Here is a 15,970-nt window from a genome sequence, read left to right as displayed (position 1 = left end):
GGGTGAAAAGGTTAGTGTGGGGACCGGGTGCACAGGCCTTGGGTGGTGGGGGAATAAAAATAAAGGAGTTAAAATAAGGCAGCTAAAAAATAAAGGAGTTTAAAAGAAAAGGGTTTAAACAAGGAATTTAAAACGAAGGGGTTAAAAATAAAATAATTAAAAGTAAAGGGATTAAAAGTAAAGGGATTAAAAGTAAAGGGATTAAAAAGAAAGGGATTAAAAGCAGGGTGAAAAGGTAAATGTGGGCACCGAGAAGGGTGGCGCTTTCCACAGGGGCGGGAAAATTAAAATACAGGAGTTAAACGAAAGTGATTACAAGTAAAGGAAGTGTAAAAGGAAGGACTTTGGAATTGAGAGTAGAGGAATTCAGAGGGAGGTAAAAGAGCTGTGCGCCGCCCGGGAATCGAACCCGGGTCGCAAGAATGGGAATCTTGCATGATACCACTACACCAGCGGCGCGGTTGAAGAACTGTGTTCTCCGTGTCCCTCATGTTCCCGCCCGTCACAGCCTGCCCGGGCCACGCTCCCGGCCCGCCCATCGGCCTCTGCCCTCCTTTCCCGGCGCCATGTCGGGCCTCCGCCGGTTCCTGCCCCCGCTGCTGCTGCTGCTGCTCCCCGCGCTCTGCCCGCCCGCCCGGAGCCTCCGCGATGGGCCCTCCAGGATCGGTGCGGCGGGTGATGGGCGCGGGGTCAGGGGAGGGGGACTCTGTGGGGGGGAAAAGCTGAGGGGGGAACTCTTAAGGGGATCTGTCAGAGGGGGTATGGGGGGGTGTCCCTTGAGGGATCTGGGGGGAAACTGTGAGGGGATCTGTGAGGGGCGGGGAGTGCGAGCGGGAGCCTTTGAGGGGATCTGTGAGGAAGGTGTGAGGGGAGGAGATCCTTTAAGTGATCTGTCATGGGAGGCCCGTGTGGGGATCTGTGTGGGTCAAAGAGTATGGGGGGGGGGTGTCCCTTGAGGGATCTGAAGTGGGGGGGGGGCCGTGAGGGATCTGTGAGGGGGATCCTTTGAGGGGATCTGTGAGGAAGGTGCGATTGGGGGACCCCTCAAGGTCCCTCAAGGTCAGGGGGGCCCCATGAGGGGACCTTTGAGGGGCAGGGGATATGAGGGGGGGTCGCTTGAGGGGATCGGGATGGGGGGGCCGTGAGGGATCTTTGAGGGGATTCCCTTGAGGGGATCTGTTGGTCAGGGAGCCCATGAGGGATCTTTGAGGGGATTCCTTGAGGGGATCTGTTGGTCAGGGAGCCCATGAGGGATCTTTGAGGGGATTCCTTGAGGGGATCTGTTGGTCAGGGAGCCCATGTGGGATCTGTGAGGGGCAGGGGGTGTGAAGTGGGGGCTCGTGAGGGTGTGAAGGTGACCAGGCCGGGTTCTCCCAGCCGTGGTGGGCGGTGGGATCGGCGGCTCGGCCGCCGCGTATTTCCTGCGGCAGAAGTTCGGCCATGGCGTGCAGCTGCACGTGCTGGAGAAGGCAGCGGTGGGCGGCCGGCTGGACACGCTGGACGTGGAGGGGGACGCCTATGAGGCAGGGGGGTCCGTGATCCACCCCCTCAACCTGCACATGAAGCATTTTGTCAAGGAGCTGGGTGAGCATGGACCCCCCCACCCTGGTGTCTTCCAGCCCAAAGTTGTTCCTCAGTCCCAAAATGATCCCCCTGGGGTGCTCTGGGTCACACTTTGCTGGGGGACATCCCCTGAAAGAAGAAGGCTTGGTAGCCCCTTATGCATCCCCAGTAGCCCTCATATCCGTCTCCAGTAGTCTCACTTTTTTTCCAATAACCCCCATGTGTTTCCCCAATAGCCCCCCTTTTCCCAATATTCCCCCCATGTACTTGCCCTAGTAATCACCTTTCTCCAGTATCCCTCCCCCACAGGCCACTTTCCTTCCCAAATAGCCCCCCATCATTTCCCCCATGCCCCCTGTGGTACCCCAGCCCCACTCCAGGCAAAGGAAACCCACATCCCAATGGGAATGGTCTCGTCCTTCCCCACAGGTGACCCACTAATGGCATTATAAAGGTCCAAAAGTCACCTCCAATCACTCCCTGGCCCATGATCAAGGGCTAATTCCCCTTTCTGTGCCTTGGGACTCCGATCTTCAGCCGCTCACCCTTATCAGCATGAAGCCAGGTTATCTCAGGAAGTTAAAACTGAGGTGCAACAGCTCTACCTTTCCCTAAATTACCTTTTTCTGTCCTTTTCCCAAAGGCCTCTCGGTCGCCTCAGCGCAGGGCGGCCTCGCGGGTGTGTACAATGGGGAGGAATTTGTGTTTGAGGAGAGCAGCTGGTCCTTCATCAACCTCCTCAAGCTGCTCTGGCACTACGGCCTCAACCCCCTGCGCATGTCCATGTGGGTGGAGGACATCCTGGACAAGTTCATGAGGTGGGTTTGGGGTCCTGAGAGGGGAAAAAGTGGGAAAGGACCTTAAAAACACCTAAAAATTCCATGGGCAAGAACAGCTTCCACTATCCCAGGTTGCTCCAAGCCCCATCCAGCCTGGCCATGGACACTTGCGGCGATCCAGGGGCAGCCACAGCTTCTCTGGGAAAACTCTGCCAGGACCTCCCCACCCTCATAAAAATCCTCAATATCCAACCTAAACCTCTCGTTTGTCCTGTCCCTCCAGGCCCTTGTCCTGCCACCCCATGAGATCCCTCCCAGGGCCACAGAGCTCATTAACAGAGGCAATTTCTTGTCTGCAATTAAAGGATCTACCGGTACCAGATGCATGACTACGCCTTCAGCAGCAACGAGCGCCTGCTCCAGACCCTGGGAGGCGACGACTTCACCCGCCTGCTCAACCAGACCATCGATGAGGCCATGCAGAAAGCAGGATTCTCCCAGAAATTCATCAACGAGGTGGTTTGTCCGGCCATGAGGGTGAATTACGGCCAAGGGGTCACCATCAATGGCTTTGTAGGTGAGTGTTTGGAGGTAGCCTCCCATCCTGGGTGTTGGGGTTCCTGCTCTGTGTCCCAGTTTATCCCCCCTGATTTTGCAGTTTGTTTTTCCATGTTTCCCTGCTCTGATGGTGGTGGTTTCCTTGCAGGTGCTGTGTCCCTGGCTGGGGTGCAGTCAGGCCTTTGGTCTGTGAAAGGAGGGAACAAACTTGTCTGTTCTGGCCTTATCTACTCCTCCAAGGCCGAGGTTATCCCCGGAACAGTCGTGTCCATAGAGCCAAAAACCAGACCCAGGCCTGGCAGTGAGTGCAGCTGGAATTCCCTTCAGTGGGGAGGGGATGGTGATACTGGAGACCAGCCTCGGTCCCTTGGGGATTTTGAGGTGGAAATTCCTCCCTGGGAGGGTGGGGAGGGGCTGGGATGGAATTCCCAGAGCAGCTGTGGCTGCCCCTGGATCCCTGGAAGTGCCCAAGGCACTTGGATGGGGCTTGGAGCAGGCTGGGATAGAGGAAGGTGTCCCTGCCATGGCACTGGATGGGCTTTAAGATCCCTTCCTATCCAAACCTTTCCACAATTCCATGAAAACAGGGCTGAAAACCCAGCTGTAGAAGTTTATAAACCCAAACATGGCGGCATTTTGAAATGTCAGGGACAGCTGGGATTCCCTGAGCATGGATCAGGATAACCGAGCTGCTCTCCCTCCGCAGGGGACCCGGCCACGCTCTACCACGTCACCTACAACATGTCCTCGGGGCTCACAGGGGACACCTACGACATCGTGATCATCGCGGCGCCGCTCGGCCGCAAGATGGCCAACATCACCTTCCGCAACTTCGACCCTCCCATCCCGCAATTCCCGAATCCCTACCACCAGACCGTCACCACCTTGGTGCACGGCCGCTTGAACACCTCCTTCTTCGGCTACCGCGACCCCCAGGCTTTTCACCTGGGGGCCATTTTCACCACGAACAACCCCAAACTCTTCATCAACAGCCTGGGCGTGGTGTCCCCGGTGGGGGACGCGGGCGGGGAGCCGCCGCTGCGGTCGGCCGTCTGGAAGGTGTTTTCCAAGGAGGAGCTGACCAAGGAGCAGCTCGGTTTGCTCTTCTCCTCGTACGACGCGGTGAAGGTGAAGCGCTGGTTGGCGTATCCCCAGTACAGGCCTCCCGAGAAGTTTCCTCCCATCGTCCTGCACGAGCAGCTGTACTACCTGAACGGGCTGGAGCGCGCCGCCAGCGCCATGGAGATGAGCGCCATCGCCGCCCGCAACGCCGCCCTGCTCGCCTTCCACCGCTGGCACGGCCACGACCACAGCGTCGACCAGGAGGACCTGCACGAGAAGCTCAAAACGGAGCTCTGAGACCTCCCCCCGGGGCTTAATTAACACTAATGAGCTCCCTGCTTCGTCCTCTGAGGAGGTGTTTCATAGGATCGTGGGATCCTTGAAGTTGGAAGACTTTCAAGATGATCAAGACCTTCATGATGATCAAGATCTTCAGGATCATCAAGACCATCATGATGATCAAGATCTTCAGGATCATCAAGACGATCAAGATGATCAAGATCTTCATGATCATCAAGAACTTGAAGATGATCAAGACCTTCAGGATCATCAAAGACCTTCAAGATGATCAAGACCTTCAGGATGATCAAGATCTTCAGGATCATCAAAGACCTTCAAGATCATCAAGATCTTCAGGATCATCAAGATCTTCAGGATCATCAAAGACCTTCAAGATCATCAAGATCTTCAGGATCATCAAGACGATCAAGATGATCAAGATCTTCAGGATCATCAAGAACTTGAAGATGATCAAGACCTTCAGGGTGATCAAGACCTTCAGGATCATGAAGATCTTCAGGATCATCAAAGACCTTCAAGATGATCAAGATCTTCAGGATGATCAAGATCTTCAGGATCATCAAAGACCTTCAAGATGATCAAGATCTTCAGGATCATCAAGATCTTCAGGATCATCAAAGACCTTCAAGATGATCAAGACCTTCAGGGTGATCAAGACCTTCAGGATCATGAAGATCTTCAGGATCATCAAAGACCTTCAAGATGATCAAGATCTTCAGGATCATCAAGATCTTCAGGATCATCAAGATCTTCAGGATCATCAAAGACCTTCAAGATGATCAAGATCTTCAGGATCATCAAGATCTTCAGGATCATCAAGATCTTCAGGATCATCAAGACCTTCAAGAGAGCTAATTAACAGCCAAGTAATTAACACTAAGGAACTCCATGCTTTTCCCCTCCCAGGAGGTGTTTTGTAGGATCGTGGGATCCTTAAGGTTGCAAGATCTTCAAGATCTTCAAGAACATCAAGATGCCATAATTAACTCTAATGAACTCCATACTTTTCCCCTCCAAGGAGGTGTTTTGTAGGATCATGGGATCCTTAAGGTTGGAAAATTCCTGAATTTTCCTCGAACTCCTTGATTTATTCCTGTCTGAGAGTAGGGAATTCATTAAAAGTGCAATATTGACCCCAAAAGTGCCCTCCAGCTGGGAATATCGACTCCCTGGCTGTCCATCCCTCTGCCCCAACTTTTCCGAGGGGTCTGCCAAGGAATTATTCCTCAGGGTGGAAACTGGGGGGAATGGGATACTGGAAGCTGCCAAAATGGGTGGGAAAGAGGAAAAACCACCAATTCCCAGCGCTGTGCTGAGGTATGAAAGAATTAATAAAAAATTTTACAACCTGTTACGGAGAAAACCACCAAAAATAGCACAAATTTAACACCCACATCAATAAATCAAAGTTTTCCATGAGTTTCCCCGGGATTGGGAGCGGAATTAACAGCCAGTTGCCAAAAAGTGATGTAAGAAAGGCTCGAATTAGGTCAACCATTACAAAATTGATTTAATAACAAAACCCAAAATAATTGTACACTTGTGAGCGGCGTCTTGGATGAGGGAATGGAGCTGGTGGGTCAGGATTTGGGGTTTTCCAGGGGTTTATACTCGTTCCAAAGCTTCCAGCATGATGATGCTGTTCCCTCGGATCACCTGGAAAGGGGGAAGGTGAGAGCTGTTTACCTCTGATCTAAGGATTCCTTTCTTGCAGTTTTAATTCCCCAAAAATCCTTGAAAATTTGGCTGGAATTCCCCAAAAAGGATGAAAACTGACTGATTTTAACCCTAAATCCCCAAGAATCACAGAATCCCTGAGGGTGGATCCCATCCACCTCTGGGATCATCGAGTCCAACCCTGTCCCCAGCCCGGAGCTCCAAGTGCCACCTCCAGGAGTGCCTGGGACACCTCCAGGGATGGGGATCTGAACCTTCCTGGGCAGTTCCGAGTTCCCTTTCCATTGGGAAATTCCTGCTGCTGTTCACCCTGAGCTCCCCTGGCCCAGCCTGGGGCTGTTCCCTCTCCTCCTGTCCCTGTTCCCTGGGATAAGATCCCAAATCCCCCCGGCTGTCCCCTCCTGGCAGGGAGCTCTGCAGAGCCACAAGGGCCCCCTGGAGCTGATGCCTGGCCCTGTTCCCACCAGTCCTTGGGTCCATCCATCCATCATCTATCCTTTATCCATCCATCATCCATCCATCAATCCATCCATCATCCATCCATCAATCCATCCATCATCCATCCGTCCATCCATCCATCCATCATCCATCCATCATCCATCCCTCATCCATCCATCCATCATCCATCCATCATCCATCCATCCATCATCTGTCCATCCGTCCATCATCCATCATCCATCCATCATCCATCCATCATCCATCATCCATCATCCATCCATCATCCGTCCATCCATCATCTGTCCATCCGTCCATCATCCATCCATCCATCATCCATCATCCATCCATCCATCATCCATCCATCCATCATCTGTCCATCCGTCCATCATCCATCCATCCATCATCCATCCATCATCCATCCATCCATCCATCATCCATCCATCAATCATCCATCCATCATCCATCATCCATCATCCATCCATCATCCATCCATCCATCATCCATCCATCATCCATCCATCCATCCATCCATCATCCATCCATCATCCATCCATCATCCATCCATCATCCATCCGTCCATCATCCATCCGTCCATCCATCCATCCGTCCATCCAGGTGTTTCCAGCCATGACTTCACCTCTCTCAGAAGCAGAAGCACCCAAAGCTCTGCTGAATTCCCACCTGACACATCCCCAACCTGTCCCTCACCAAACTTCCCGCTCATTCTGCACTCGTGGCTCCCACCAGTGCTCCCAGTATGTTCCCAGTGCTCCCAGTGGCGCTCCCAGTGTGCTCCCAGCAGCTCTCACCACCATGCCGATGTTGTTCTGCTGCCCGCCCGGTGCCATCTCCACGCACTCGTCGATGACCAGGTTCATGAAGGGGTCGAAGCCCCGCAGGATGCCCTGCACGTGGCGGCCGCCGTTCAGCTTCACTGCGGGAACCCGGCGCGTTAGGGACCGACAATCCCAAAACGGGAGCGTCTGTCCCCAAATCTGCGGCTCGGGAGGAGCGGGACCCGCGGGAGGGGGGGAATGGGAAGGATGAAGCACAAGCCATTAATGGGGTGAGGAAAAGGGGAAAAGAGCGAATTTTCAATTCGTGTTATAGTTAAATTAATGAATTTTGGTTTAAATTAATTAATTAGAATTTTAATAAATGAGCTGTGAGGTCTGAAATCAGTCAGGGCCTGCTGCTGGTCCGAGCACCAGCCCCAGCAGCCAGGACCCCCCAAACTGGCTGGGGGGACTTAGGAGTCCCCAATAGCAGGGGACACGAGGGGGAACCGGGCTGTGGAGGGTCCCCAAACTGGGGATGGTTGGGGGGCGCAGGGCAGGTCCCCCATAGCAGGGGACCAGAGGGGGCAGAGGGGCTGTGGAGGGTCCCCAAACCCGGCATTGATGGGGGGGCACAGCGCGGGTCCCCCACAGCGGGGTCGTGAGGGGATCGGGGCGGGCGGGGGTCCCCGGGCACCGCGAGGGGGATCGGGGCCAGATCAGTTCCACAACTCACACGACAGCTTCTTGTCCATGAACCTGTAACGAGAAGGCCCCGGGTCAGCACCGGCGGGTGGGGACGGGCAGGAGACCCCTCCCCATTATCCCCTCATGACACCGGGCCGAACCGCACCTCCCCCGCCGCCATGACGGCCCCACGGTGCACGCCGGCACACCGAGAAGCGGCGGACCGCGCCGTTCCGGTCCCCGCTTTCCCTCACACCCTCCGGGGCTCCCCTCGCCCCCCGGCCCAGCCCCGGCGCCCCCAGACCCACTTTTTCAGCTCGGGTGGGTGCGCTTTACTCATGGCGCCCACAGCCCCCGGCCCGTCTCTGCCGCGCGCCGCACTTTGACGTCAGCGCGCCGTGCGTCTGCCCGCGCCAGCCAATGGCAGCCGCGCGCACCTCCCCGCGCGCCGCCCCGGCAGCCAATGGCGGCCCGCGGAGCGCTACCGCACTCACCCGAGCAGCGGCGCATGCGCGGGGAGGTGGCGGGGACCGGGGCGGGGAACGCAGGCAGTGATGCGCGGATACAGCGGGAAATACGGCGGGAAAAAAATAGGGCGGGAAATACGGGAATGGCCTCCAGTGGGCGGGGCGTGTGCGCGTGTTGTGTGTGTCCAGGTGTGCACACCTGTGTGAGTGTGTGTGTGTGTGTGTCCAGGTGTGCACACCTGTGTGAGTGTGTGCGCGTGTTGTGTGTGTGTGTGTGTGTGTGTGTCCAGGTGTGCACACTGTGTGAGTGTGTGTGTGTGTGTGTCCAGGTGTGCACACTGTGTGAGTGTGTGTGTGTGTGTGTGTCCAGGTGTGCACACCTGTGTGCGTGTTGTGTGTGTGTGTGTCCAGGTGTGCACACCTGTGTGAGTGTGTGTGTGTGTGTCCAGGTGTGCACACCTGTGTGAGTGTGTGTGTGTGTGTGTCCAGGTGTGCACACCTGTGTGAGTGTGTGTGTGTGTGTGTCCAGGTGTGCACACTGTGTGAGTGTGTGTGTGTGTGTGTGTGTGTCCAGGTGTGCACACCTGTGTGAGTGTGTGTGTGTGTGTGTCCAGGTGTGCACACCTGTGTGAGTGTGTGTGTGTGTGTGTGTGTCCAGGTGTGCACACCTGTGTGAGTGTGTGTGTGTGTGTCCAGGTGTGCACACCTGTGTGAGTGTGTGTGTGTGTGTCCAGGTGTGCACACCTGTGTGAGTGTGTGTGTGTGTGTCCAGGTGTGCACACCTGTGTGAGTGTGTGTGTGTGTGTCCAGGTGTGCACACCTGTGTGAGTGTGTGCGCGTGTTGTGTGTGTGTCCAGGTGTGCACACCTGTGTGAGTGTGTGTGTCCAGGTGTGCACACCTGTGTGAGTGTGTGTGTCCAGGTGTGCACACTGTGTGTGTGTGTGTGTGTGTGTCCAGGTGTGCACACCTGTGTGAGTGTGTGTGTGTGTGTGTCCAGGTGTGCACACCTGTGTGAGTGTGTGTGTGTGTGTGTCCAGGTGTGCACACCTGTGTGAGTGTGTGTGTGTGTGTCCAGGTGTGCACACCTGTGTGAGTGTGTGTGTGTGTGTGTGTCCAGGTGTGCACACCTGTGTGAGTGTGTGTGTGTGTGTCCAGGTGTGCACACCTGTGTGAGTGTGTGTGTGTGTGTGTGTCCAGGTGTGCACACCTGTGTGAGTGTGTGTGTGTGTCCAGGTGTGCACACTGTGTGAGTGTGTGTGTGTGTGTGTCCAGGTGTGCACACTGTGTGAGTGTGTGTGTGTCCAGGTGTGCACACCTGTGTGAGTGTGTCTGTGTGTGTCCAGGTGTGCACACCTGTGTGAGTGTGTGTGTGTGTGTGTGTCCAGGTGTGCACACTGTGTGAGTGTGTGTGTGTGTGTCCAGGTGTGCACACCTGTGTGAGTGTGTGTGTGTGTCCAGGTGTGCACACCTGTGTGAGTGTGTGTGTGTGTGTGTCCAGGTGTGCACACCTGTGTGAGTGTGTGTGTGTGTGTCCAGGTGTGCACACCTGTGTGAGTGTGTGCGCGTTTTGTGTGTCCGTGTCCAGGTGTGCACACCCGACTGTGTGTGTGTGTCCGAGTCCACACCTGCACAGGTGTGTGTGTGTGTCCAGGTGTGCATGGCCCAGGGTCACCCCAGGCCAGCGTGGGGCTCACCCCACACCTGCACACCTGGGGGTCACCCCACACCTGTCCCACCCCACACCTGCACACCTGGGGGTCACCCCACACCTGTCTCACCCCACACCTGCACACCTGGGGGTCACCCCGTCCCTTGCATGCGCACACCTGGGCACACCCCAAACCTCGCACAGAGCACACCTGGCCCACCCCACACCTGCACCCACACCTGGCTCACCCCACGCCTGCACCCACACTGTGCCCAACCATCACCCCCCGTTACCTGCAGCACCCCCATCACCCCCAGACCCCCCAGTGCCCCCCGTTACCTGCAGCACCCCCATCACCCCCCACTGCCCCCCGTTACCTGCAGTGTCCCCTCATCGCTCACCCCAGAGCCCCCATCACCCTCCATTGCCTACTCCATCACCCCCCATCACCCCCAGTGTCCCCCATTGCCCCCAGACCCCCCGGTTCCCCCCCAGACCCCCTCAGAGCCCCCCCAGTGCCCCCCATCACCCCCCAGACCCCCCGGTTTCCCCCCAGACCCCCTCAGAGCCCCCCCAGTGCCCCCCATCACCCCCCAGACCCCCCGGTTTCCCCCCCTCGCCCCCCGGTCCCCCCGCAGCACCGCGCTCGCTGGCAGGAGCCACCTGGCCTTTAATGAGCGCGCGGGGAGCGGGTGTGGGGGTCCCCGGGGGTGTCCCCGGGGGGGTCCCCGCTGTCACTGCTGGATGTTGGCCAGCCCCTCCCGCATCTTCTTGGCCATGGCGGGCACGAGGCGCAGGTGCTGGTCCCCGCAGGTGGCCAGGCAGGCGTCCAGCTGGCCCCGCACGCGCGGCTCCGAGCCCCCCGAGTCCAGCGCGTCCTTGGCCTGGTCCGAGCACTGCAGCGAGCAGCGGCTCAGGCGGTCCTGGGGACACCGGGGGGTCAGCGGGGGTCGGGGGGCTGGGATGGACTGGGGGGGTCAGGGGGGGTCAGCGGGGGTCGGGGGGGCTGGGATGGACTGGGGGGCTGGGGGGGTCAGGGATGGACTGGGGGGTCGGGGGGTTCAGTGGGGCTGGGGGGTCAGCGGGGGTCAGGGATGGACTGGGGGGCTGGGGGGTTCAGTGGGGCTGGGGGGGTCAGCGGGGGTCGGGGGGGCTGGGATGGACTGGGGGGTCAGTGGGGCTGGGGGGTCAGGGGGGGTCAGCGGGGGTCGGGGGGCTGGGATGGACTGGGGGGCTGGGGGGGTCAGTGGGGCTGGGGGGTCAGGGGGGGTCAGCAGGGTCAGGGGATGGACCAGAGGTGTGGGGGGCACAGGGTGTATTTGGGGGACACAGGGGATGGACTGGGGGACTCAGGCTGTATTTGGGGGACTCAGGGTGTATTTAGGGGGCTCAGGCTGTATTTGGGGGGCACAGGGGATGGATTGGGGGGCTCAGGGTGTATTTAGGGGGCACAGGCTGTATTTGGGGGGCACAGGGTGTATTTAGGGGGCTCAGGGTGTATTTGGGGGGCACAGGGTGTATTTAGGGGACTCAGGCTGTATTTGGGGGGCACAGGGTGTATTTAGGGGACTCAGGGTATATTTAGGGGGCACAGGGGATGGATTGGGGGACACAGGCTGTATTTAGGGGGCACAGGCTGTATTTAGGGGACTCAGGGTGTATTTAGGGGGCTCAGGGTGTATTTAGGGGGCTCAGGGGATGGATTGGGGGGCTCAGGCTGTATTTCGGGGGCACAGGCTGTATTTGGGGGGCACAGGGTGTATTTAGGGGACTCAGGGTGTATTTAGGGGGCTCAGGGGATGGATTGGGGGGCACAGGGTGTATTTAGGGGACTCAGGGTGTATTTAGGGGGCTCAGGGGATGGATTGGGGGGCTCAGGCTGTATTTAGGGGGCACAGGGTGTATTTAGGGGGCTCAGGCTGTATTTAGGGGGCACAGGCTGTATTTGGGGGGCACAGGCTGTATTTGGGGGGCACAGGCTGTATTTAGGGGGCTCAGGCTGTATTTAGGGGGCTCAGGACGTGCAGCAGGGGCTGCAGGGGTTTTTGGGGTCCCCGGGGGTCCCCGGCTCACCTGGAAGTGCTCGAGCTCGGCGGTGACGATGGCCTGGGCGCGGGCCAGGGGCGCGTGGCAGCGCTCGATGCAGCGCTGCACCTCCTGCATGGAGGCCGCTGCGTCCTCGCAGCACCGCGCGCTGCAGCGGAACATGGCGCCCTGGGGACAGCGGGACATGGGGACACGGGGACATGGGGACATGGGGACACGGGGACATGGCACCCTGGGGACACGGGGACAGCGGGACATGGGGACATGGGGACACGGGGACACGGGGACAGCGGGATATGGGGACATGGGGACATGGGGACAGGGGGACAGTGGGGACATGGGGACAGTGGGGACATGGGGACAGGGGGACAGTGGGGACACGGGGACAGTGGGGACATGGGGACACGGGGACATGGGGACATGGGGACACGGGGACAGTGGGGACATGGGGACAGTGGGGACATGGCGCCCTGGGGACACGGGGACAGCAGGGGACAGTGGGGACATGGGGTACCCTGGGGGTCAGAGGGGATACCCTGGGGACACGGGGACAGAGGGGACAGCAGGGGACAGAGGGGACATGGGGTACCTTGGGGACAGTGGGGACATGTGGGGCGCCCTGGGGACAGTGGGGTCATGGGGACACAGGGTCATGGGGTACCCTGGGGACATGGGGTACCCTGGGGACACCTTGGGGGTCACAGTGGCACCTTGGGGGACAGCAGGGACACCCTGGGGACAGCGGGGACACCCTGGGGACATGCTGGGGTCACTCCCAGGGACACAGCAGGACAGGGCTGGGGGGCCCACGGGGGCCGAGGGGTCAGTGGGGGTCAGCCTGGGGGTCCCACCCCTTTGTGGGAGCACCCCGAAAGGAGCTGGGTGCACCCCGAGCATGGGGGGCAGGGGGGGTGTTTGTTGGGGGGCACAGGGGATGAACTGGGGGGCCCAGGATGTGTTTTGGGGGCCCAGGGTGTGTTTAGGGGGCTCAGGGTGTGTTTTGGGGCACAGGAGATGAACTGGGGGGGTCTCAAGGTTTGTGTAGGGGGGTCACAATGAATTGGGGGGGATCACGATGAATTCGGGGGGGTCTCAGTAAATTTGGGGGGGTCTCAGTAAATTTGGGGGGATCACAATAAATTGGGGGGGATCACGATGAATTCGGGGGGGGTCTCAGTGAATTTGGGGGGGCTCTCAATGAACTGGGAGGGATCACAATGAACTGGGGGGGGTCTCATTGAATTTTGGGGGGGGTCTCAGTGAATTCAGGGGGGGTCTCATTGAATTTTGGGGGGTCTCAGTGAATTTTGGGGTGTCTCAGTGAATTCGGGGGGGTCTCAGTGAATTTGGGGGGGGTCTCAATGAACTGGGAGGGATCGCAATGAATTGGGGGGGATCACGATGAATTTTGGGGGGGGTCTCATTGAATTTTGGGGGGTCTCATTGAATTTTGGGGGGGTCTCAGTGAATTCGGGGAGGGTCTCATTGAATTTTGGGGGGTCTCAGTGAATTTTGGGGGGGTCTCAGTGAATTTTGGGGGGGTCTCATTGAATTTTGGGGGAGTCTCAGTGAATTTTGGGGGGGTCTCAGTGAATTCAGGGGGGGTCTCAGTGAATTCGGGGGGGTCTCATTGAATTTTGGGGGGGTCTCAGTGAATTTTGGGGGGGTCTCAGTGAATTTTGGGGGGGTCTAATTGAATTTTGGGGGGTCTCAGTGAATTTTGGGGGGGTCTCAGGGCGGTCCCAGCGCTGCCCGAGGCACCACGTGTGTGCGGGGGGGGCGCAGCAGCAGCCCCGGGTCGCCCCCGGACCCCTCCCCGGTGTCCCCCCGGTGTCCCCCCGGTGTCCCCCGGTGTCCCCCCGGTGTCCCCGGTGTCCCGGTACCTGCATGGCGCGGATCTGTTCCCGTTCCAGCCCCTGCACCGCGCTCTCCACCGCGGCCTGGACCCGGCCCTGCGCCGCCTCCGCCATCGGCCCGCAGCGCTCGGAACCGCCCCCGAACCGCCCCAAAACCCGCCCTAAAACTGCCCTAAACCCGCCCTAAAACCCGCCCGGAACCGCCCCAAAACCCGCCCGGAACCGCCCCAAAACCCGCCCCAAAACCCGCCCGGAACCGCCCCAAAACCCGCCCTAAAACCCGCCCGGAACCGCCCCCGAACCGCCCCCGAACCGCCCCAAAACCCGCCCCAAAACCAACCCAGAACCTCCCCAAAACCCGCCCTAAAACTGCCCTAAACCCGCCCTAAAACCCGCCCTAAAACCAACCCAGAACCGCCCCGAACCGCCCCCGAACCGCCCTAAAACCAACCCCGAACCGCCCCAAAACCCGCCCTAAAACCCGCCCGGAACCGCCCTAAAACCCGCCCGGAACCGCCCTAAAACCCGCCCGGAACCGCCCCAAAACCCGCCCTAAAACCCGCCCGGAACCGCCCCAAAACCCGCCCGGAACCGCCCCAAAACTGCCCTAAACCCGCCCTAAACCCGCCCTAAAACTGCCCTAAAACCCGCCCGGAACCGCCCCCGAACCGCCCTAAAACCAACCCCGAACCACCCCAAAACCCGTCCCAAATCCCGCCCCAAATCCCGCCCAGAACCTTCTGGAACCGCCCCAAAACCCGCCCTAAAACCCGCCCCCATACCTGCCCTAAAACCGACCCAGAACTCGCCCTAAAACCCGCCCGGAACCTCCTGGAACCGCCCCAAAACCCGTCCCAAAACCCGCCCTAAAACCGCCCCAAATCCCGCCCAAATCCCGCCCCAAAACCCGCCCAAATCCCGCCCCAAAACCCGTCCCAAAACCCGCCCTAAAACCGCCCCAAATCCCGCCCCAAAACCCGCCCCCAACCCCAGGGGGATCGCCCCAAACCTGCGGGAAATCGTCCCAAAACCGTCGGGAACCGCCCCAAAACCCGCCCCAAACCCCAAAGCGCCCCGAACCGCCCCAAACCTGCTGAGAATTGCCCCAAAACTGCTGAGAATTGACCCAAACCTGCCGAGAATTGCCCCAAAAGTGCTGAGAATTGCCCCAAAAGTGCTGAGAATTGCCCCAAAAGTGCTGAGAATTGCCCCAAAAGTGCTGAGAATTGACCCAAAAATGCTGAGAATTGACCCAAAAGTGCTGAGAATTGCCCCAAAAGTGCTGAGAATTGCCCCAAACCTGCCGAGAATTGACCCAAACCTGCTGAGAATTGCCCCAAAATGCTGAGAATTGCCCCAAAAATGCTGAGAATTGCCCCAAAAGTGCTGAGAATTGCCCCAAAAGTGCTGAGAATTGCCCCAAAAGTGCTGAGAATTGCCCCAAAAGTGCTGAGAATTGACCCAAACCTGCTGAGAATTGACCCAAAAGTGCTGAGAATTGCCCCAAAAGTGCCGAGAATTGCCCCAAAAGTGCTGAGAATTGCCCCAAAAGTGCCGAGAATTGCCCCAAAACCTCCAGAACCACCCCAAAACTGGCAGGAATCACCCCAAAACCTCCAGGAATTGCCCCAAAACCTCCAGAACCACCCCAAAAGTGCTGAGAATTGCCCCAAAAGTGCTGAGAATTGACCCAAAAATGCTGAGAATTGACCCAAAAATGCTGAGAATTGCCCCAAACCTGCTGAGAATTGCCCCAAACCGGCCCAAAACTGCCGGGAATTGCCCCAAAACATCCAGGAATCGCCCCAAAACATCCAGGACCACCCCAAAATGGGGCTGAGTTCATTTTTGGGGTACAAGGACTGCAAAATTTGGGATGAAATTGTGGGAAAATGGGGCTGAGTTCATTTTTGGGACTTTGGGCTTGAAAATTTGGGATGAAATCGTGGGAAAATGGAGCTGAGTTCATTTTTGGGACTTTGGACTTGAAAATTTGGGATGAAATCGTGGGAAAATGGGGCTGAGTTCATTTTTGGGGCATTTGGCTTCAAAATTTGGGATGAAATCGTGGGAAAATGGGGCTGAGTTCATTTTTGGGACTTTGGGCTTTAAA

The 15,970-nt window shown here is 57.9% G+C and overlaps 3 protein-coding genes and 1 non-coding gene across 6 annotated transcripts; 1 reads left to right on the top strand and 3 right to left on the bottom strand.

The window, feature by feature from the left end:
• Positions 1-388: 388 nt before the first annotated feature.
• Positions 389-459, bottom strand: TRNAG-CCC (transfer RNA glycine (anticodon CCC)). Its single transcript has one exon. It is a non-coding gene; the product is annotated as a tRNA-Gly (tRNA).
• Positions 460-486: 27 nt separating this feature from the next.
• On the top strand, positions 487-5,799 carry PCYOX1 (prenylcysteine oxidase 1). Of its 2 annotated transcripts, none has more exons than XM_086865424.1 (7): positions 487-666; positions 1,378-1,584; positions 2,207-2,381; positions 2,708-2,919; positions 3,049-3,201; positions 3,607-4,909; positions 5,000-5,799. In XM_086865424.1, the coding sequence occupies exons 1-6, from the start codon at positions 567-569 to the stop codon at positions 4,257-4,259; spliced, it is 1,500 nt and encodes a 499-aa protein (XP_086721550.1). In that variant the 5' UTR covers positions 487-566; the 3' UTR covers positions 4,260-4,909; positions 5,000-5,799. The 2 variants fall into 2 exon arrangements, with proteins under 2 accessions (XP_086721550.1, XP_086721551.1); XM_086865425.1 differs by having other exon boundaries at positions 547-666; positions 3,607-4,726; positions 4,965-5,799.
• SNRPG (small nuclear ribonucleoprotein polypeptide G) lies at positions 5,748-8,264 on the bottom strand. Of its 2 annotated transcripts, none has more exons than XM_086865429.1 (4): positions 8,148-8,264; positions 7,889-7,911; positions 7,085-7,310; positions 5,748-5,918 (listed from the first exon to the last, which is right to left on the bottom strand). In XM_086865429.1, exons 1-4 carry the CDS (start codon positions 8,177-8,179, stop codon positions 5,915-5,917), a joined length of 285 nt encoding a protein of 94 aa, XP_086721555.1. In that variant the 5' UTR covers positions 8,180-8,264; the 3' UTR covers positions 5,748-5,914. The 2 variants fall into 2 exon arrangements, with proteins under 2 accessions (XP_086721555.1, XP_086721556.1); XM_086865430.1 differs by having other exon boundaries at positions 7,186-7,310.
• Positions 8,265-10,605: 2,341 nt separating this feature from the next.
• Positions 10,606-14,009, bottom strand: TIMCC (TIM double twin CX3C motif chaperone). The gene is made up of 3 exons (XM_086865423.1): positions 13,885-14,009; positions 12,029-12,169; positions 10,606-10,878 (listed from the first exon to the last, which is right to left on the bottom strand). Exons 1-3 carry the CDS (start codon positions 13,969-13,971, stop codon positions 10,690-10,692), a joined length of 417 nt encoding a protein of 138 aa, XP_086721549.1. The 5' UTR covers positions 13,972-14,009; the 3' UTR covers positions 10,606-10,689.
• Positions 14,010-15,970: the final 1,961 nt, after the last annotated feature.

The sequence above is a fragment of the Cyanistes caeruleus genome, chromosome 29 (genome assembly GCF_971803275.1).
Source record: "Cyanistes caeruleus chromosome 29, bCyaCae1.hap1.1, whole genome shotgun sequence".
NCBI lineage: Eukaryota > Metazoa > Chordata > Aves > Passeriformes > Paridae > Cyanistes > Cyanistes caeruleus.
This window is presented reverse-complemented; position numbering and strand designations above follow the sequence as displayed.

Excerpts from the sequence above, each read along its gene's own strand:
- TIMCC (XM_086865423.1), bottom strand. The coding sequence starts at position 13,971 with ATGGCGGAGGCGGCGCAGGGCCGGGTCCAGGCCGCGGTGGAGAGCGCG. Across the intron at positions 12,170-13,884 it reads AACAGATCCGCGCCATGCAG|GGCGCCATGTTCCGCTGCAG; the intron begins GTACCGGGACAC and ends CGCTGTCCCCAG. Across the intron at positions 10,879-12,028 it reads CCGAGCTCGAGCACTTCCAG|GACCGCCTGAGCCGCTGCTC; the intron begins GTGAGCCGGGGA and ends CGGTGTCCCCAG.
- PCYOX1 (XM_086865424.1), top strand. The coding sequence starts at position 567 with ATGTCGGGCCTCCGCCGGTTCCTGCCCCCGCTGCTGCTGCTGCTGCTC. Across the intron at positions 2,920-3,048 it reads CACCATCAATGGCTTTGTAG|GTGCTGTGTCCCTGGCTGGG; the intron begins GTGAGTGTTTGG and ends GTTTCCTTGCAG. Across the intron at positions 3,202-3,606 it reads AACCAGACCCAGGCCTGGCA|GGGACCCGGCCACGCTCTAC; the intron begins GTGAGTGCAGCT and ends CTCCCTCCGCAG.
- SNRPG (XM_086865429.1), bottom strand. The coding sequence starts at position 8,179 with ATGAGTAAAGCGCACCCACCCGAGCTGAAAAA. Across the intron at positions 7,912-8,147 it reads CACCCACCCGAGCTGAAAAA|GTTCATGGACAAGAAGCTGT; the intron begins GTGGGTCTGGGG and ends TTCTCGTTACAG. Across the intron at positions 7,311-7,888 it reads CATGGACAAGAAGCTGTCGT|TGAAGCTGAACGGCGGCCGC; the intron begins GTGAGTTGTGGA and ends GGGTTCCCGCAG.